This window comes from Acipenser ruthenus, chromosome 17 (genome assembly GCF_902713425.1).
Source record: "Acipenser ruthenus chromosome 17, fAciRut3.2 maternal haplotype, whole genome shotgun sequence".
In the NCBI taxonomy this organism is placed as follows: domain Eukaryota; kingdom Metazoa; phylum Chordata; class Actinopteri; order Acipenseriformes; family Acipenseridae; genus Acipenser; species Acipenser ruthenus.
The window spans coordinates 15,365,887-15,388,191 of record NC_081205.1 but is presented as its reverse complement, the minus strand read 5'-3'; the positions used below and the strand labels follow the sequence as shown (position 1 = coordinate 15,388,191).

General features: G+C 41.0%; 1 protein-coding gene across 1 annotated transcript in view; it reads left to right on the top strand.

Annotated features, from left to right (window-relative positions):
* The window catches only part of gpc1a (glypican 1a), a 91,683-nt gene that overhangs the window by 65,508 nt on the left and 3,870 nt on the right, over positions 1-22,305 (top strand). The window contains exons 3-7 of the mRNA XM_034038227.3: positions 5,705-6,096; positions 8,391-8,556; positions 9,490-9,620; positions 21,007-21,138; positions 21,779-21,912. Coding sequence (XP_033894118.1) covers positions 5,705-6,096; positions 8,391-8,556; positions 9,490-9,620; positions 21,007-21,138; positions 21,779-21,912 — 955 coding nt within the window. The remainder of the gene's footprint in view (positions 1-5,704; positions 6,097-8,390; positions 8,557-9,489; positions 9,621-21,006; positions 21,139-21,778; positions 21,913-22,305) is intronic.

The window sequence follows — 22,305 nt, the reverse complement described above, 5'->3', positions numbered from 1 at the left end:
CATTTGCCACATAGGAAGGAGTGCGGTGGCAGTGCTGGGGCAACAGAAACGGGCTACACCTGAGTGAAAGAGATGAGACACCCACAAACTGTCAACCGTATTAAACCCTAGAGAATTGATTCTCAATGACGCTCCCACTTCGCTGGCATGTAACATACTCCCACCCCCTGCTGTGAGTTCTGCTGTACAGTTGGTATCCAGCAGCAGATATTTAGCTCCAAGTTGTGAGTCATTTAACCACAATGCAACCCTTCTGTTGTGCTCCACTTTCCACAGCACAGGAAGAATTTGTGAAGAGCAGCTTCCCTCTAAGCAGAGCAGTTCTAGCAGAGTACCGAGATCACTGTGCAATGCATGCGTCACACTTTAAAGTTTTGCTGTTCACCCAATTCAGACTTGCAAGGATATTCTTTAGCACAACTTTTACAGTCTGCCATGATCTTGGTTGTCTATGAAGGTTGTCTGTCTGTCCTGCGAGCTGACATGCCTAATAGATCTAGAGAACCACATGTCCAGAGTACTGCAGCATGAGAGGGTTGTCTGTAACTTCAGTTTCTTCAGGTAGGAACGGTGGAGGGGTAGGCTGTTCTGCTTCAGTTTCTTCAGGTAGGAACGGTGGAGGCGTAGGCTGATCTGGTTCAGTTTCTTCAGGTAGGAACGGTGGAGGGGTAGGCTGATCTGCTTCAGTTTCTTCAGGTAGGGACGGTGGAGGGGTAGGCTGATCTGCTTCAGTTTCTTCAGGTAGGAACGGTGGAGGGGTAGGCTGATCTGCTTCAGTTTCTTCAGGTAGGAACGGTGGAGGGGTAGGCTGATCTGGTTCAGTTTCTTCAGGTAGGGACGGTGGAGGGGTAGGCTGTTCTGCTTCAGTTTCTTCAGGTAGGAACGGTGGAGGCGTAGGCTGATCTGCTTCAGTTTCTTCAGGTAGGAACAGTGGAGGCGTAGGCTGATCTGCTTCAGTTTCTTCAGGTAGGAACGGTGGAGGGGTAGGCTGATCTGCTTCAGTTTCTTCAGGTAGGAACGGTGGAGGGGTAGGCTGATCTGCTTCAGTTTCTTCAGGTAGGGACGGTGGAGGGGTAGGCTGATCTGGTTCAGTTTCTTCAGGTAGGAACGGTGGAGGCGTAGGCTGATCTGCTTCAGTTTCTTCAGGTAGGAACGGTGGAGGGGTAGGCTGATCTGCTTCAGTTTCTTCAGGTAGGAACGGTGGAGGGGTAGGCTGATCTGCTTCAGTTTCTTCAGGTAGGAACGGTGGAGGGGTAGGCTGATCTGGTTCAGTTTCTTCAGGTAGGAACGGTGGAGGGGTAGGCTGATCTGCTTCAGTTTCTTCAGGTAGGAACGGTGGAGGGGTAGGCTGATCTGCTTCAGTTTCTTCAGGTAGGAACGGTGGAGGGGTAGGCTGATCTGGTTCAGTTTCTTCAGGTAGGAACGGTGGAGGCGTAGGCTGATCTGGTTCAGTTTCTTCAGGTAGGAACGGTGGAGGCGTAGGCTGATCTGGTTCAGTTTCTTCAGGTAGGAACGGTGGAGGGGTAGGCTGATCTGCTTCAGTTTCTTCAGGTAGGAACGGTGGAGGGGTAGGCTGATCTGCTTCAGTTTCTTCAGGTAGGAACGGTGGAGGCGTAGGCTGATCTGCTCATTCTTGTTACTGATGGCTCTCATTTTTACAGCCGTGGCTGGAGATGGATGTTTAGAAGTTAATTGAAAGAGGTCTCTGAGCAAGGCATAATAACCAGTTACCATTTGTATTTATTTAAAAAATAAAACAATCTGGTTTTCACATAACTGCTATTCTTTTTTGACTTCTATTACTGGACATCAAGCCTACTACTGTTATTGTTGCTACTATAATATTAATAATAATAACTAGAAAAAAACTCTGATTTCAAATCTCATTTTGATGAATATTATTGTTTTTTCATAAACAGCATTAACTTCATTCTACATAGGAAAACATTGAGGGTGTTAGAAGTGCTTACAATATCAATCAGTCTTTATTTCTTATATTTGTGATAAATCACCTCAAAATGCTTTAAACATACAAATGACAAAAAATGTACAATATACAAAACAATTTTGAGAAAGCAAAATATAAGATGATAACATACCCATTTTAAATTACAAAATACATTATATAATAAAAAAGTATTTTTAATCTTACTTTAAAAAGCAGTGACAAGAGATACATCATTTATATATATAAAAAAAATAATAGAATGACTTCCCATTAAAATACATCTGCTAAGTTATAAAAATGTGTTTTTAATCTTAATTTTAAAGCAGCAAGAAATGGTGCCTCTGTTACAAATCGTGACAGATCATTCCCCAACTTTGGGGCTCAGCCACCTGCATTCTTTCTCTGTATCCATGGAATACTGAGTAGACCTTCGTCCTGTAATCTTAGAGAGTGTCTGGGGATACACAGGGTCAGCAAATCTTTTAGATATAGGGGAGCAAGGCCATTCCAAGCTTTATAAGTTAACGGGACCTTAAAACCAATCCTACACTGCACAGGAAGCCCGTGCAAGGCAGCTAACACAGGGGTCATGTGTTGTATGTCTTGTTCTTGTTTAAACTCTAGCAGCAGCATTTTACACACGATAAAAGGCAACTTGAAATGTTATAGTTGTGTATATGGAAATACTACAAGAAAATGCATTTCTTTGATTAAACATTTCAACTAAGTCTTTTTGAATTTCTTCATGAAAAAAAAGTTTACAATTGAATTGATTACGTTTGTTTGAGTATTTCTAAATTCATCAGTCCGGTGTGTTTAATAGGTACGGGATAAACAACGACTCGCGTCGAATCGGCACAAAGAATTCGAGTTTCGAGGGCCATTAGGCCAGTTCAGACTTGCTTATGCCACTTAAAACACGACTTCCTAATTGATACGTGTTCCATAACGACATTCAATTGATTGTTTGGTAACTGGATTTAGTTTTCGCTCCTCTGTTAAGCTTAGTTCAAACAGTTCAAATGTTTGTCTCTCACATTACAGCAATGTTGTCATGAGTTTGAAAGCCCACACAGACAGAAGTGCTTTAGATGTAGAACATGAAAGTGACATTAGAAAAATAAAATGCAAAAAACAAAGGAATGTGAATCAGACACATAGAGGAAAGTTATTGATCTTTGTCAAAGCTAAACAGATGCAAGCCTAAATATCATTGCAAGCGATTGGTTTTTGAGAAGCATGTAAGTGGTCTGGAAGGATGTTTGAACAGTGGTTAAAGCCAGGAACGAAATACAAAAGCTGAGTTTAAATCTAACAGCCATTTAATTGATGAAGGTTTACAAAGTGATGATGAAATTGCATTTGTTACTGAAAAAAAGAAATGTAGTTCTTACTGTTTAAACAAGGAATGAAAAACTACATCTCCCTGAATGCCATAGCTATCCAAGAACACAGATTGACTGGTAATTAGTTAATACATCTTTTTGTAATTTAACAAGCCAGGCAGGTCTAAAAGGACAGGTTTCAAAGACAATAGCTGTCTGTGGGAAGGTAAGGAACTGCATAGAGACCTGCATGCGGTGTACGTTAACACAAAGTATATTAAATCTGTGATTTGTGTTTATTTAAAGTCAGTAAACCGGATTAGCATCTGATTAAAGATGGGGATGCTATTAAGTTTAGTTAGCGCTGCAAAACATGAACAAAACGTGTGCTTTATCCACAAGGACAGTGTTAGGAAATCGGAACTGTGTTCAAAGTCATACTGTAAATAAAGAAGCTTTGTTACGACTTGTAATTATGATTTTTTTTTTTACATTATTAATTTATAATTGTATTACCCTACTTTTAGCAAACACTATGAAATACTAAATTGAAACCGCAAGCCCTTACATTTGAAATGTGTAATACTAATTAACTAATTGTTGAAATGATTGTTGCATAATTAAATGGTATTCGCTTTTCTGTTGAATTGTTCCGACTCACTGTTAATTTGTTAATCAACAATATATCTGCCCCGCACTCCCCTTTTATTCAAAGACACTGCCACTTTTAGTTAGTAGATTAGTAGAATTAATCAATTAAAAGATCAAAGGGTGATGTCACAGAAATGTTTTAATTATGGATGTTTAGTTGTATAGCCTATATGTTTATTATATATAGTGATGTATTAAATCAGTACTGCCTCCCTTTTGGTGCTATTTAATTACCCACCCTGTTTATAACTGAGTGCTTGATTCCTCCACGTAGCATAGCCCTGTCCTTCAAACATACCAGTGTTAGCAGCTCATAAAGAGAAAAGCGCGCTCATGTCCCTGCTTGGCATGTGTTAATATTGAACTCATTCTATTAAAAGAGGCACATTCATTAAAGAAAACATGCCTGGCTGCTAGTCACTCTAATAATAATAATAATAATAATAATAATTATTAGTAGAAGTAGTAAATGTTTTTATCTGTGAACTCCATGATTTTACAGCCATATTGTCAAAGCTATCCACTCCAAATTATCATGAGCACCATTGTTTAAGATAGTGAAAACAAAGCCAATGAGGTTACCAAAGCAGAAATAAACGAGTCAGACATCTTCCAGCGGTCTCAATAGCTTCTTATAGTGTACAATAATACATGGGGCATTTTCATTTCAGACCAAACTGAGGTCATGCAGCCGATAACTTTGAGAAGGGAGCCCATACACAGTACTGGAGTCAGCGCAATCATTAATCAAGGTTATTTACAGGTACCACCCACATACTGTAGGTCATGGTGAGCTTGGTTTGCTATTGATAGTTCAGCATTTGGTAACGATCTCACACTCTTCTCAGTATTTTGCAGTTTAATTTGCACGTCATGGTTCAAGCTGTTGTTGGTCTTCTGTAACATTGAGTAATACAAGATGTGTTTGCTCATCACCAGCCGAACCAAACCCATTCAATGCTGTGGAACGCCATGAGCACACAAGCATGGCAATAGCCAGCCTCCTCCTCACTGTGACTCAGGGATACTGAGAAGGACTGAAGACGCCACAGTGTGCGTTGTGTTCCTGAGCAAAGGCACAGCTTGCAGTAATATGGGTGCTTCTTACAGTGTATCATACCCATGGAAATAGCCCCATAATCCAAGTCACAGGTTTACATTAAGATGGAATACTTATCATTTTTGTTGTGAAACAATGAGAGTGTGTGGTTTCAAATGACATGTTCTTCCTTTTTTACTGTCCTTATTCAGAGTAGTTCATATTGTGTTTAATTCATGTGTCAATGTGCTCTGTTTCAATGTGCTTTTTCAGTGTGCTCCGTTTCAATGTGCTCTGTGGTGAAAGAGAGTCTGGCAACTACAGCTTGACTAATACAGAATGCAGGTCCAAGCAGCTCAACACAGAGTATATGCAACCTGCAATTGCACACACTATCTGAGTAACTGCAATAAGAACAAACAACAAAGAAACATCTCAACTAGAAGTCTTTTCGAATGTCTTCAATTGAATTGATTTTATACTTCTAGTTGAAATGATTGTCATTGAAGTTTTAGTAACTATAGTATTTCTAAATATAGCCCTGTTGAGTGTTTAATAGTTCAGATTGAAAAAAAGAGAAGGGTGCAGTAAAAAAAAAAAATAAAAAAAGAAAAGAAATTTCATTTCAAGCTTCTTATTCATGAAGTGTTTGAAGTGGTAACGACTGTGAGAGTGAAATGGTTTCTCAACAGTAAAAACCCTGTTCTAAAGCACATGCTGACAGCAGTTTTTGTCTTGCAGGCTACTTCCTGGACCTGCTGAACAAGTCAGAGCGCTCCCTGCAGGACATGTTCTCCAAAACTTACGGAGAGCTGTACACAAGCAACGCCAAGATCTTCAGTGACCTGTACACAGAGCTGCGGCACTACTACCGCGGCGCCAACCTCAACCTGGAGGAGGCGCTGCATGAGTTCTGGACGCGGCTGCTGGAGCGGCTGTTCCGCAGGCTCAACCCGCAGTACCAGATGAGCGACGAGTTCCTGGACTGTGTCGTGAAGCACGCCGAGACCCTAAAGCCCTTCGGAGAGGCGCCCCGCGAACTCAAGCTCAAAGTCACGCGGCCCTTCATCGCGGCACGCTCCTTCGTCCAGGGGCTCGACATGGCTAGTGATGTGGTCCGGAAGGTGGCCCAGGTACTCAGACTTTAAAACAGGAATATACAATATAATGCCAACCTGTGCATTTTATTCCTGCTCTGTTTGTTTTATTTCTTTTTAGGGATTACATCCAGTGCCGATTGTCTTGCAAGCTCTCCAGCCATTGACTTATAATGGCTGGTAATTCCAAATGTTAGAGAGTTCAGTATAGCTGTTCAATTAACATCCCTTATAAATGACTTTGTGATGAAACGTGGCAAGGAATTTCCTTAGCACAAAGCCCCAAACAGTAATGTGCTTCATATTGCATGCTGTTCCTCTGAAGGAGACTCATTAAGTACGGGAGAGAGGCAGTGTGCCGCGGAGCGCTCTATCAGCCAGCTAAACCAAATGGCAGTTTCCATTCTCTGTGTAACCGACCTCCCGCAGAGCCAGTCATAATGTGAGGAGCTTGTTAAAGGAGTGCTAACTGAGGCTTATTTAAAATCCATTTACTTACCTCTTATTAGCATTAGCAAAATGATCACTGCTCCCATAATTGTATATGGTATATTCTTGTTAGGTATCTGTAGCTCTCTTTCTGTATTAAATGACACTTGCGTCACAACTGAATAACAGTTGAGAAGTTCAAAGCACTCCTGTCATAGAGCCCTCTAAACCTCAATGCACACCTGGTATGCCAGAGTGTAACCATTAACCTTCCCCCCTGCAACACTGCCTCTGTGGAGGAATGACATGCCACTCAGAACAGTGCTGTTTTTTTACATTCACTCAGTGTTGCAGGGGGCAGGGTCACCAGGGTGGGATTTAGCTGTCTCAGAATAAGTTTAGTGTAATGTTTGGTGACACTGTATAAGCTATTTTAATGTCTGGTTGCATCATAAGAAAAACAATATGCTAAACAGGGAAGAACATGGCCTTTTAAGGCCTTGGTTAATGTTACTTCTTAGAGATAAAATTGAAAGGTTTAAAAAAAATCCCCTCATCCACATACATTAAATATAACATTACTATTTTCTCTAAGTAATTAGTGCATCTTGTTAACAGCAGCAATGAACTCAACCAGCACGGTGCTGAAAGGGAGCCCATTAATCAATTTAGTCTCACTCTCTCACCTTGAGTTACACATTGATGAAGCAAAAAGCACTTATTTGAAAATTAACTGAAGTTGAAACGGTCTTGGCTATAAACCTTGCGGAGCGCAAACTTGTTAAAATGAGTTTCAATGATGAGATGAAAAACAGAATGAGATAACATGAAATGACATGAGGGTGAGAGAGTAACACATTGTTTAAACCCGTTCCAACACGAATGACACGAGGGTGAGAGTAACACATTGTTTAAAAGAGAGAATACTGTTGAGTGGCTGAGATACATGGCTGATTGTGCTGTCACCGTTTCAAATGGACTTCAAGCAGTTAGATTTTAACGCTTCTTGATCATGCATGTTTTGGAACATAAGAAAGTTTACAAACGAGAGGGGACCATTCGGCCCATCTTGCTCTTTTGGTTGTAAGTAGCTTATTGATCCCAGAATCTCATCAAGCAGCTTCTTGAAGGATCCCATCTTCAACAACATTACTGGGGAGTTGGTTCCAGACCCTCACAATTCTCTGTGTAAAAAGTGCTTCCTATTTTCTGTTCTGAATACCCCTTTATATAATCTCCATTTGTGACCCCTGGTCCTTGTTTCTTTTTTCAGGTCGAAAAAGTCCCCTGGGTCGACATTGTCATTACATTTTCGAATTTTGAATGCTTGAATCAGATCACCGCTTAGTCTTCTTTGTTCTAGACTTAATAGATTCAATTATTTTAGCTTGTCTGCATGTGACATGCCTTTTAAGCCCGGGATAATTCTGGTCGCTCTTCTTTGCACTCTTTCTAGAGCAGCTTTTTGTAACGAGGTGACCAGAACGGAACACAATATTCTAGATGAGGTCTTACTAATGCTTTGTAAAGTTTTAACATTACTTCCCTTGATTTAAATTCAACACTTTTCACTATATATCCGAGCATTTTGTTGGCCTTTTTTATAGCTTCCCCACATTGTCTAAATGAAGACATTTCTGAGTCAACATAAACTCCTAGGTATTTTTCATAGATTCCTTCAATTTCAGTATCTCCCATATGGTATTTATAATGGCCATTTTTATTGCCTGCATGCAGTACCTTACACTTTTCTCTATTAAATGTCATTTGCCATGTGTCTGCACAGTTCTGAATGCTGTCTAGATCATTTGAATGACCTTTGCTGCTGCAGTGGTGTTTTAGTGTGGATAGTCAGTTATTACTGACGGCTCTGTATAAAGGAGGCATTTGATGCCTTGCAGGTGCCCCTGAGTCCAGAGTGCACTCGAGCCATCATGAAGCTGACGTACTGTCCACACTGCCGCGGCCTGCCCAGTATCAAACCCTGCACCAACTACTGTCGCAACGTCATGAAGGGCTGCCTGGCCAACCAAGCTGACCTGCACACAGAGTGGCGCAGCTTCGTAGGTGAGTCCACCAGTCAGCACAGGCCAAAAGGGAAATGTTAACTGGAAGTTGTCTCACCATTAATGGGACTACAATCAGGGGTATAGTTGCAGAAATGAAACTGTATAGAATCTTGGTGGCTACAATGACTGATTTTTCAATTGAATATCTCAAACCTGTCCTCTCTTCTTCTCTCCTCTCCTCTCATCTCCTTGTCCCGTCCTCTCATCCTCTCCCCTACATCTCCTCTCCCCTCAACCTCACTCCCTCCCCCTATCATCTCCTCTCTCCTGTCCTCTCCTGTCTTCTCATCTCCTGTCCTCTCTTCTGTCCTCTCCTCTCCCTACCTATTCTCTTCTCTCCTCTCATCCTGTCCTCTCCCCTCCCTCTCCTCCCATCCACTCCTCCTCTCCTCTCCCCATCTCCTCCTCCCTCTCCTCCTCTCATCCTTTCCCTCTCCTGTTCTCTCCACTTCCTCTCTCTCTCATCTCCTACTCTCCTCTCCTCTTCCTCTCCTCTCCCCCGCCCTCTCCTCTGCACCTCCCTCTTCTCTCCTTGCCTCTTCCTCCTCCTCTCCCCCTCTCCTCTCCTCTCCCCCTCCCTCTCCTCTCCTCTCCCCCTCTCCTCTCACGCTCCCTCTCTACTCCTCTCACACTCCCTCTCCTCTCCCCCTCTCCTCTCTTCTCACGCTCCCTCTCCTCTCCTCTACTCCTCTCACCCTCCCTCTCCTCTCCTGTCACCCTCCATCTCCTCTCACCCTCCCTCCCTCTCCTTTCTCCATCTTCCCTCCCTCTCCTGCCCTCTCCTCTACTACTCTCACCCTCCCTCTCCTCTCGCCCTCCATCATCTCTCACCCTCCCTCCCTTTCCTGTCTCCCTCTCCCCTCCCTCTCCTGTCCTCTCCTCTTCCTCTCCTCTCTTCCCCCCCTCCCCGCCCCTCCTCTCCTCTCCACAGACTCGATGCTGCAGGTGGCAGAGCGGTTCAATGGGATGCACAGTATGGAGACGTTCGTTGATATGGCTCCTCTGAAGATCTCAGATGCCATCATGAACATGAACGAGAACGGAGCTTCCATCAGCAGCAAGGTCAGGCCTCCTCCTCTTCACTCAGCACAGTGTTCACACTCACAGACAGCACAGCTCTCACCAAACCAGGATGGCATTTACAAGGCTGTCTGCCTTAAGAAGGCTCTGCACTCTAAGAGATTATACACAAGCATGCTCTGAACCCCAAGAACTGTTTCACATGGTGGGGTCAGTCGCGCCCACAGAAATCTTTCACATGGTCCACACAACGGGGGGATCATTACTCATCCCCTAAGCATTTTGTTACACGTGGCAACACAGACATCAATAATAATAATAAAAATATAAGGAATAAACTCTCACGGCAGATAAGACAATACGAAAAGTGGAGGATCCATGTCAGCAGAAGCCCGAGATACAATTACAGGCTTTGTATTTTATTGCACACTTTGGAGCACTTTATTTGTTATAATTAGTTTTAGCCATTTACAATAGCTTGAAAAAGTAACACTTATGGCCATTTGCCTTCCCTGGTTTTTTGCAATGCTTTTGTTTTGCCCCTACACTTTGTTTTGTTTTTGTGAAGTCTGTCGGGTTACCATAGTAAACTGAACTTTCATATTTGTGTCGCGTTAAATACCCGTCTTTGCTTCCCAGTATACCATCGAGTTGCTGTTCTGGTATTGATGAATGTTCCTGTTTTCTCCATTTCCTCCCAGTTACACTTTTACTAAAAGGTTTAGTAAATGTATATCACTCAACATCTTTTTTTCTTGTGGCAGCATTTTCCCGTTTTCTGTTTTCATCAGTAACATTTTAAAATCTGGTCATCATTTTAATTAACTGCCAGTTTGTGTGCTGTTGTGAAGTCAGTTTGGGTCTGCAGGTAACTTACCCTCTAATTTTAACAATAAGAGAGTAAAATGTATTTTCAAGGGGTAAAATGTAACATTACCTTGAAGTCATGAGTAATCTCGATAAATACTGTACAATCTTTAATGGTAATGGGGTAGGCATTAAAAAAGAGCCTTCCATTTTAACTGCAATGTTACTTTGAACTACTGTACAAAAACCTAGTATTAAAATAAAACCAGAGACAACAGCTGTTCTTATTCACTGTACTGACCACAGCCAATATGAAGATAAGCACAGAAACAGAACTTCTGTTTTAACATTAAATTCTTAAACTCTGTGAACAACTTAAAACTTCAATATAAAGCCATACAGATAAATACGGAAATGCATTAATAAGTTATAAAACAGTTTGTTTAATATTATTGGCACCTTTTTTTAGCGGTTGCCCGACGATGGTTCCAGTTGGGTTTGTAGCTGGACGGGTGTTTACGTTTCAACCTGTGTAGCTTTGAAATTTCTTATTCTTACTGTGATTGGCTCCAAAGACAACAGGGCTAGCCAGAGATTGGAAGATGTTTGTTGGGTTGGTTTTTCTTGTGTACAGTTTCCTAGTAATTGAAAACATTGTATTCTGGGAGATGTAGTTGTTTGTGGAAGTTTTGGGGGTGCAGGAGGGGATGCAGACAAGCTGTGCAGCAAAATTGCTATGCGCATTTTTTGAAATTGATTGCGTAGTTTGGATTTTTTTAATGTGTATAAACGGTGGCCGGTAAGCAGCTTATCTGAACGGCTGCATACCAGTCCACACTTATGAAGATTACATTTTGCAAATCAAAGGTACGCACAGTGCGTAACGTGCGTACGGCTGGGGGCGCCAATGCATGGCAGAGATCTATTGTTGCACTACCTGGCAGGGAGTTGTGTCATTAGAAAGTTCCTGCCAGGACTTGGTGAGCTGCGATCTAGACGGCATGTTTTTGTGATGTGCACGGTGCAGGGAGCAGAGATCAGTAACGAACACACTGAGCCAGCTAGTTACAAACTGGATTCCAGCACAGCTATAGTCTGCAATGGCTCCTTCTACCACAATCACAGCTGCTTATTCTGCTGTTGCAGAGATGCCAACATTTGAAAATGGAAAACCTAGCACGTGCTGAGTGAAGCATCGAGAAAACCCTAGCAACCCCTAACACCTCCCCCTCGGGGACAGCCTTCTGAATCATCAGTTTCACACACTCCTAAGGTCGAAAATCAATCAATGTCAAACAATTATTAATTATGCTTAGAAATTTAATTCTGAGCTAATTATTTAACTGTTATAAAACTAAATAAAAATCTTATTAAAATCGTACTTTTATTGTCTTACCCCAGTAAGACTTACCTCTTTTTGAAGATTAATCTGTGGCTCAATAGAACGAGATTCAGCATAACATTTTATTATGTATGGAGTATTTATTATTTATACATGTAAGTGTATGCAATCAACATCACTACCCATAAATACATTTCTTAATACTGTGTGTATATATATATATATATATATATATATATATATATATATATATATATATATATATATATATACAGTGCCTTGCGAAAGTATTCGGCCCCCTTGAACTTTGCGACCTTTTGCCACATTTCAGGCTTCAAACATAAAGATATGAAACTGTAATTTTTTGTGAAGAATCAACAACAAGTGGGACACAATCATGAAGTGGAACGAAATTTATTGGATATTTCGAACTTTTTTAACAAATAAAAAACTGAAAAATTGGGCGTGCAAAATTATTCAGCCCCTTTACTTTCAGTGCAGCAAACTCGCTCCAGAAGTTCAGTGAGGATCTCTGAATGATCCAATGTTGACCTAAATGACTAATGATGATAAATAGAATCCACCTGTGTGTAATCAAGTCTCCGTATAAATGCACCTGCACTGTGATAGTCTCAGAGGTCCGTTTAAAGCGCAGAGAGCATCATGAAGAACAAGGAACACACCAGGCAGGTCCTAGATACTGTTGTGAGAAGTTTAAAGCCGGATTTGGATACAAAAAGATTTCCCAAGCTTTAAACATCCCAAGGAGCACTGTGCAAGCGATAATATTGAAATGGAAGGAGTATCAGACCACTGCAAATCTACCAAGACCTGGCTGTCCCTCTAAACTTTCAGCTCATACAAGGAGAAGACTGATCAGAGATGCAGCCAAGAGGCCCATGATCACTCTGGATGAACTGCAGAGATCTACAGCTGAGGTGGGAGACTCTGTCCATAGGACAACAATCAGTCGTATACTGCACAAATCTGGCCTTTATGGAAGAGTGGCAAGAAGAAAGCCATTTCTTAAAGATATCATAAAAAGTGTCGTTTACAGTTTGCCACAAGCCACCTGGGAGACACACCAAACATGTGGAAAGAAGGTGCTCTGGTCAGATGAAACCAAAATCAAACTTTTGGCAACAATGCAAAACGTTATGTTTGGCGTAAAAGCAACACAGCTCATCACCCTGAACACACCATCCCCACTGTCAAACATGGTGGTGGCAGCATCATGGTTTGGGCCTGCTTTCTTCAGCAGGGACAGGGAAGATGGTTAAAATTGATGGGAAGATGGATGGAGCCAAATACAGGACCATTCTGGAAGAAAACCTGATGGAGTCTGCAAAAGACCTGAGACTGGGACGGAGATTTGTCCTTCCAACAAGACAATGATCCAAAACATAAAGCAAAATCTACAATGGAATGGTTCACAAATAAACATATCCAGGTGTTAGAATGGCCAAGTCAAAGTCCAGACCTGAATCCAATCGAGAATCTGTGGAAAGAACTGAAAACTGCTCTTCACAAATGCTCTCCATCCAACCTCACTGAGCTCGAGCTGTTTTGCAAGGAGGAATGGGCAAAAATTTCAGTCTCTCGATGTGCAAAACTGATAGAGACATACCCCAAGCGGACTTACAGCTGTAATCGCAGCCAAAGGTGGCACTACAAAGTATTAACTTAAGGGGGCTGAATAATTTTGCACGCCCAATTCTTCAGTTTTTTATTTGTTAAAAAAGTTTGAAATATCCAATAAATTTCGTTCCACTTCATGATTGTGTCCCACTTGTTGTTGATTCTTCACAAAAAATTACAGTTTCATATCTTTATGTTTGAAGCCTGAAATGTGGCAAAAGGTCGCAAAGTTCAAGGGGCCGAATACTTTCGCAAGGCACTGTATATATACTACAAAACCAAACCTCTGGATACTGTAACTTAAAGTTGAACTAAAATATAGGCCTATAAACTGAAGCCCTGCCCATTCTCTGTCTTGAAACTAAGCAAAAAAGACGTTCGATCTGAGCCAAGAAACATTAGAATAGTTTTTTACCATTAAAGCTTATTATGCAAAAGGTAGGCACTTCAGACTTATTGTACATGGCTTCATAGCATTTCTTTTCCACAGACAAGTTTTTAGCTTCTGTACACAAAGAGCTTCTAGGGTTTTCCTAGACAAATTTGGACAGAACTTTACGCACAGTGCTGAATATTCGCTGTCTCTGCATTACTGTAGGGTATTATCAGTATGGTTAGCATCACTATGACCAACGATGCAAACTTTGGGTGTCCTGTTGCTGGATATGAATTCCTCCCTATCTTGTAGCACGCATTATCTGCCCTGTCTGACCAAAGTATATCTTCTGGAATGTTCTGTGCTTGGTGTGCAGCAAACTCATTTTCCAGCCTGTCACCTGATACCAAGTCAAGTCTTCTGACAAAATACATCACAGATTCAAATTTGGCATTTGCCCTCTGATTGATCAATATCAGCCACTTCTGCATGTTTTAAGACCTCATCATGCAGTGGCAATTTGCTGGCAATGTAGGAACTTGCCTCTGCATAATATTCTGACAGAATTAAAGTTTGTTAGCTTTCCACCCTCCTTGCATTCCTCCAAGTATTCTCTTGTTTTGGCACCAATCACTAAATCTTCTCTGTCCTTTTGTTTTTTTCTGTCTCTGTGAACGTGTGCTTTGCAGTGCGCAGGTGCAGTGTTCTGTTTGCAGTGGTGATGCAGTGTTCCATTTGCAGTGTGCAGTGTGGTGATGCAGTGTTCTGTTTGCAGTGCACAGGTGCAGTGTGGTGATGCAGTGTTCCATTTGCAATGCGCAGGTGCAGTGTTGTGATGCAGTGTTCCGTTTGCAGTGTGCAGATGCAGTATGGTGATGCAGTGTTCCGTTTGCAGTGCGCAGGTGCAGTGGTGATGTAGTGTTCCGTTTGCAGTGTGCAGGTGCAGCGGTGATGCAGTGTTCCATTTGCAGTGTGCAGGTGCAGTGGTGATGCAGTGCTCCGTTTGCAGTGCGCAGGTGCAGTGGTGATGCAGTGCTCCGGAAATGACAGACACAAGACAGTTCACAATTAAATAGCTCTTTGTTTGGCTGGGTTGCGTGTCAACAACACTTAAATAATAAGCACGGGCTCTACACAGCCATGTGTATCGCTCCGTGCAAAACAAAGGTTTCAGTGCTAAAATAATAAGATACTAATAATAATAACACACAACACAGACACGTCACTTCTCCAGACAGTGAGTTCTCTTTGTTCAGGTGTGGTGCAAGACAACGATCGTGAAACAGTGGTGCAGTCTAGTCTGGGTTTTGAGCTGGCTTGTAGCGACAGCTCCCGGGTAGTGTTAGCCATCTAATAATGACAAATAACAACAGTAAGAACAACAAACAAACAAAACTGTCATGGTACTTTTACACTCGGTCTCCTTTACAGATCCTTGCAGTAACCATAACAAAGGAACAGATTGCTTTGTCACATCCCCTGAAGTTCTTAGTCACGCCCCCTTCGATAGCTAGTGCAATCTCGTGTCCTCCAATCCATGACTGACATAAGGTGATGACTTCTGGTATTGTGACTCCGCCCCCTTCCTGTATGGCCGACTTCCGACTGACCCTGGAATGAACTGCCAAACCATCCAGTCTGGAGCACACTGTTCCTGTTATACAGCGCCCTCACAGGTCGGGAGGGAGATTGTAGACTAGGATTCATTCACTCTCTGTTACAGTCCCTTACATCTACAATGAATGTGGCCCTCACACTACTGATTACTGATGGCTTGATAAACTTGCTGAGAAGGACCAAATGCAAGCAATCCAGTTCTCGCTTTAGAACAGGAATTAATGGCTCTTCTCTCTGTAGGAGTGCATTCAAACCCCCAAAAAATGGCAAGGAGGCTTGGAGAAACAGACAGGTCTTCACTAGGATTTTTTTTTAAGCTGCGCTGTACTCTACAGAACCTGGTATCTGGCTTGCCAACTGCTATTGTAGGTTTTACACCACTCGTCTTGCTAACAAGTTTCTCTATCTTCTCCTTGCCTCTCTCTGAAAAGCAAGCATAGATACATTTTATGCATATGGCTAAGTCTATAGATAGTAATCTTATACTCCCATCCTTGCTATATAATAATTATGTTATTATTTTCCACTGTAATGTTAATTTTAACATCTAATGTAATGTTGGTGTCTGTTTGAATCAACTGTAATATTGCTGGCCAGTGTAATGCAAGTAAATAAATATATATGTGGACTAAAATGTTAATACAACTTGAATAGTAATTCCACTAAAAACAAAGATAGGAGCCTACATTGATCGTTTTAAAAAGTGCAGACAACTATACTCTGTAAACATCTTCCATTATAATAGGCTACAGTATTATACATGGTAGTGTATAAGGGGTATGCTTTTCAACAGAACAGATCAAATGATACCTTTTATTAGTTACAGAAGACACCTTACCAGACCCAAACTTCATACTGCCAGCATCACTGGACATTTCACGTGAGGTCACAACTGAGCCTAAATTTCAATAATTGAATGCACATTTAGTTACTTTTGCTTCATTTGAGGAAACTGTTATTTTCAGTATTTGTATGTGATGGATTTTTAAATTAAAATCATTGTACCCTTTATATTTCTAAAAATGTAATAAGAAGAAGATTAAAAAAGCAACTCAATTTTCCAATCAATTTTCCAGTTTTAGTGAATAAATAAACTACCACCACAAAATGTATTTTCCATTTAAATTAAGAATGAATGACCCCTTTTCCTGACAAATGAACACGTCATTTTAAAAATAAAGCTAATTCAAAATGCACAAAACAGTTTACACGTGCTTTTCCTAGTTTCTGCCACGGTGGAGGATGGCTTGCATGGCAGCTTTTTAGTCTTGGTTGGCATCTCACTAGACTTTATGAACTACTGTGCTGGGACCTGATGAAATGCAGAACAAATATATTGAGTAATGATAGTTCATTCATTAATGAGCATCATAGTGAAATCTCTGTTTTAAAATGACAGGATTGTATAAACCTTTGTTTACTTTGCAGAATTCCACTAGTGCAGGCCACTCCTCCAGCAGTCTGTCAATACACTTGTCTAGACTGAGCCACCTACAATAATTTACAGAATAGGGAAATCAGCGTTAGAACCAGGATACAATCGGGTAGTTGAGCTGCAGATTTTTTTAAGTGGTTGATTAATATGGTTTGATAAATTGCCACACAAGTCCTGGCACTGTTTCAACTGCTTGTGCCACTTGTCACATTTGTCCAGGTAGTAATATATGTCTATAAGGAACTCATCGATTCGTGCTGGCAATCTGTTTGCAGCTGACTGTGCCACAATGTGAGTTAAAAGACAAGGATTCTTATAAGTATGGCTTGAATTTGTCAGTGTTTATTTTGCTTTTAACATTTTGCCTTTAAGTCATCAGCCGCTACATCCTGACATTCTGTTAAATTAGCGGGAAAGAACAACACAACATGAAACGGACACATTGGAAGCTACCTAGTTCCCAGGCAAGTGCGAGAATGAAATGCAAGTTAAAGTAGCATCTGGGGGGAGTGATTAATGTCATTGCTTGCTCTTGTGTTCGAATAATGAAGAAGGTGAAACAGAATCAGCAAGTCAATCAGGACGTCAAGGTGAAAAGAAGCAACTTTGTTTAGGAATTAACAGTTTAATTAAGATATTGAATTGGCTCAAAACACGGTCACGTGAACAAAATTAAAAACCTAAAACTTCAAGCCCTAGTTCTTTCCGTTTCAAAATGCTGTATCTGCGTCTTTCTAGTGCCAAATTGTTCAGCAGTTTTTCAGGCACTTACTGTCTTTTCAAGTTTAATAACTTTAATTCTGTCATCTAGCGAGGACCTTTTGTTTCTCCATGTTTTCTCTCTTCCTTTACAAGAGAGCGCTGTTGTTTTAAGAACATAAGAACATAAGAAAGTTTACAAACGAGAGGAGGCCATTCAGCCCATCTTGCTCGTTTGGTTGTTAGTAGCTTATTGATCCCAGAATCTCATCAAGCAGCTTCTTGAAGGATCCCAGGGTGTCAGCTTCAACAACATTACTGGGGAGTTGGTTCCAGACCCTCACAATTCTCTGTGTAAAAAAGTGCCTCCTATTTTCTGTTCTGAATGCCCCTTTATTTAATCTCCATTTATGACCCCTGGTCCTTTTTTCTTTTTTCAAGTCAAAGAAGTCCCCCGTGTTGACATTGTCTATACCTTTTAGGATTTTGAATGTTTGAATCAGATCACCGCGTAGTCTTCTTTGTTCAAGACTGAATAGATTAAATTCTTTTAGCCTGTCTGCATACGACATGCCTTTTAAACCTGGGATAATTCTGGTTGCTCTTCTTTGCACTCTTTCTAGAGCAGCAATATCCTTTTTATAACGAGGTGACCAGAACTGAACACAATATTCTAGGTGAGGTCTTACTAATGCATTGTAGAGTTTTAACATTACTTCCCTTGATTTAAATTCAACACTTCTCACAATATATCCAAGCATCTTGTTAGCCTTTTTATAGCTTCCCCACATTGTCTAGATGAAGACATTTCTGAGTCAACATAAACTCCTAGGTCTTTTTCATAGTTCCCTTCTTCAATTTCAGTATCTCCCATATGATATTTATAATGCACATTTTTATTGCCTGCATGCAATACTTTACACTTTTCTCTATTAAATTTCATTTGCCATGTGTCTGCCCAATTTTGAATGCTGTCTAGATCATTTTGAATGACCTTTGCTGCTACAACAGTGTTTGCCACTCCTCCTATTTTTGTGTCGTCTGCAAATTTAACGAGTTTGCTTACTATATCAGAGTCTAAATCATTAATGTAGATTAGGAATAGCAGAGGACCTAATACTGATCCCTGTGGTACACCACTGGTTACCTCACTCCATTTCGAGGTTTCTCCTCTAATCAGTACTTTCTGTTTTCTACCTGTTAACCACTCCCTAATCCATGTGCATGCATTTCCTTGAATCCCTACTGCGTTCAGTTTGAGAATTAATCTTTTATGCGGGACTTCGTCAAAAGCTTTCTGGAAATCTAAATAAACCATGTCGTATGCTTTGCAGTTATCCATTTTCAATGTTGCATCCTCAAAAAAGTCAAGTAGGTTAGTTAGACATGATCTCCCTTTCCTAAAACCATGCTGGCTGTCTCCCAGGATATTGTTACCATATAAGTAATTTTCCATTTTGGATCTTATTATAGTTTCCATAAGTTTACATATAATAGAAGTCAGGCTTATTGGTCTGTAGTTACCTGGTTCGGTTTTGTCTCCCTTTTTGTGGATTGGTATTACATTTGCTATTTTCCAGTCTGTTGGTTCAACCCCTGTGTCAAGAGACTGTTGCATGATCTTGGTTAGCGGTTTGTAAATAACTTCTTTCATTTCTTTGAGTACTATTGGGAGGATCTCATCCGGCCCAGGGGATTTGTTTATTTTAAGAGCTCCTAGTCCCTTTAACACTTCTGCCTCTGTTATGCTAAAGTTATTTAAAACTGGATAGGAACAGGTCGACATGTGGGGCATGTTGTCCGTGTCCTCCTTTGTAAAAACCTGTGAAAAGTAATCATTTAATATATTTGCTATTTTTTTTTCTTCATCTATGATTTTGCCATTTGTGTCTCTTAGACATTTAACCTCCTCTTTGAATGTTCTCTTGCTGTTAAAATATTGGAAAAACATTTTGGAATTGGTTTTAGCCCCCTTAGCAATATTGATTTCTATCTCTCTCTTGGCCTTTCTAACTTCCTTTTTGACTTGTGTTTGCAGTTCCAAGTACTCTTTCTGTGTGCTTTGTTTTTGGTCCCTTTTAAACGCTCTGTAAAGTGCCTTTTTTCACTGAATATTTTTTTTAATTGATCTATTAAACCATTTTGGCCATTTTGTTTTAGATTTAGATTTGTCTACTTTTGGGATGTGATTGTTTTGTGCCTCTAGTACTACATTTTTAAAAAACAGCCACCCTTTTTCTGTGGATGTTTTCTCTATTTTACTCCAATCTACTTCTGTTAGTCTCTGTTTCATACCTTCGTAGTTTGCTTTTCTAAAATTGTAAACCTTAGCTTTAGTCATTACTTTTGGGGTTTTAAAAAATATTTCAAATGAGACCATGTTGTGGTCTGAGTTTGCCAATGGCTCTCTGACCTCTGGTTTAGTTATTCTGTCTTCATTATTTGAAAAGACTAAGTCAAGGCATGCCTCCCCTCTAGTCGGTGCCTTGACAAATTGCGTTAGGAAGCAGTCATTTGTCATTTCCACCATTTCAATTTCGTCCGTCGTGCCCCCCATTGGGTTTTCCCATTTTATACAGGGGAAGTTGAAATCCCCCATTAGTATGGCTTCTCCTTTTCTACACGCATTTCGAATGTCATTGTATAACAGATTATTTTGCTCAGCGTCTGAATTTGGCGGTCTATAGCATGCTCCTATTATTATGCCCTTTGAATTTGTGTCCATTATTCTGACCCATATTGATTCTGCATTGTTTTCTTTGTCCTGATTTAACACCTGGGCTTCAAGGCTATTTCTTATGTATAGCGCTACCCCTCCGCCTCTTCTGTCCTGCCTGTCTTTCCTATACAGTGTGTACCCACTAATATTATATTCGTCTCCATCACTCTCAGACAACCAAGTTTCTGTAACACCTATCACATCGTAGGTACTTGTTAGTGCAGTAGCTTCAAGCTCTAACATTTTGTTTCTGAGACTTCTAGCATTAAGATAAATACATTTAATAGTGGTCTTACCTGAGTTGTCGCTCTTGTTTTATTGATTACGGATAAAACACAGCTTAAATGGTTATCGTATTCCTTTGAATTTAGGACGTACCATTTAAAACAATTTTTCTTATAACAATAGCCCTGTGTAAGGGTGCTTAATACAGGTTTGATTCCGTGCTGGGTAAGAGAATTGTGGTCTCTGGTCGCGTTAGACAGGTGGTCGCTTAATACAGTTAAATAAAAGCACAAATATCATTGGGAGGAATTTAAAGTGGTCACTTAGACCAGGTGGTCGCTAATATGTATATATACACACCGCAATACAATATTTCAATTAAAATCCATCCTACAGGTGCAGCTGTACCTCAGATATTGTCAAATTACTACCAGTGCACAATGACTATTGCATTGCCATTGTTGCCTCTCTGCATTGCCATTGAAGATTGTGGTGGAAAGGTGTAGGTCCCACTCTTTCAATTGGCATTGCTGTCCTCCTGTCTGTCTGACTGTCCTCTCGTTCTCTCAGGTGTTCCAGGGGTGTGGGAACCCCAAACTGGCTGGGACGCGGAGCTCGGTGGGGGAGGAGAAGAAGAAGCGAGTGAAAGTACAGAGTGAGGAGAAAGAGAAAGCTGTGACTGGACTGGGGATGGACAAACTGGTTAGTCTGTCTCTCTTAATCTGCCTCTCTGAGCTAGCATTGCTTGTTAATAATATTAGACTGTTCCAAAGGGCTTTGTTTAGGGTCACTCGGAAGCTCTTGGCTGGTATTGCCAGTGTCATCGCTGATATTCAGTGTCACTTGGAAGCTCTTGGCTGGTATTGCCAGTGTCATCGCTGATATTCAGTGTCACTCGGAAGCTCTTGGCTGGTATTGTCAGTGTCATCACTGATATTCAGTGTCACTCGGAAGCTCTTGGCTGGTATTGTCAGTGTCATCACTGATATTCAGTGTCACTTGGAAGCTCTTGGCTGGTATCACCAGTGTCATCACTGATATTCAGTGTCACTGGAAGCTCTTGGCTCGTATCGCCAGTGTCATGGCTGAAGTTTAAATAGAAACTGCTCCAGTCTAAAAAATATTTACAGACCCTGATATTGATGTGATACAGCCATCTCAAATGTCTTTATAATATATAGTAGAGTCTGATATTGATGTGATACAGCCACCTGACATGTCTTTGTATCAGATAAAAAATACATCAAATTAAAAGGAGCTACACTGTTTAAGCTGCGGGCTGGATATCAGCTTGTATCATACAGCACCCTGTACCTTATTCTGTATGTGTTGCGAACCCCAGGTGTCGGATGTGTCAGGGAAGCTGAGAGAGATGCAGCTCTACTGGGTCCAGCTGCCCAATGCGCTGTGCAATGATGCAGTGACCGCGGGACCCAGCAGTGAGGACAAGTGCTGGAACGGGATGAACAAGGGCAGGTAGGACCAGAGCAAGAGAGAGAGTGAGAAAGTGAGAGAGTGAGAGAGAAAGAGTGAGAGAGGAGAGTGAGAGTGAGAGAGCTAAAATACTCCTGTACAAGTATTGCAATAAAGAAGTACTAGTCAAGACATTCTCTTACCTCTTATTAGTTTTGTTAACATTACACTCCCCCCCCCTTTTTAAAGGAGTGATAGCCAAGGATTCAAATCCATTCTGTTACCTCTTTATTAAAGTTAATATAAGTAATTTATGAGAAATCAAGCAATGTTTGTGGACATCGCACCATCCTGTGAACATCGTGCCATCCTATGAACATCATCGTACCATCCTGTGAACATCGTACCATCCTGTGAACATCATCGTACCATCCTGTGAACATCATCGTACCACCC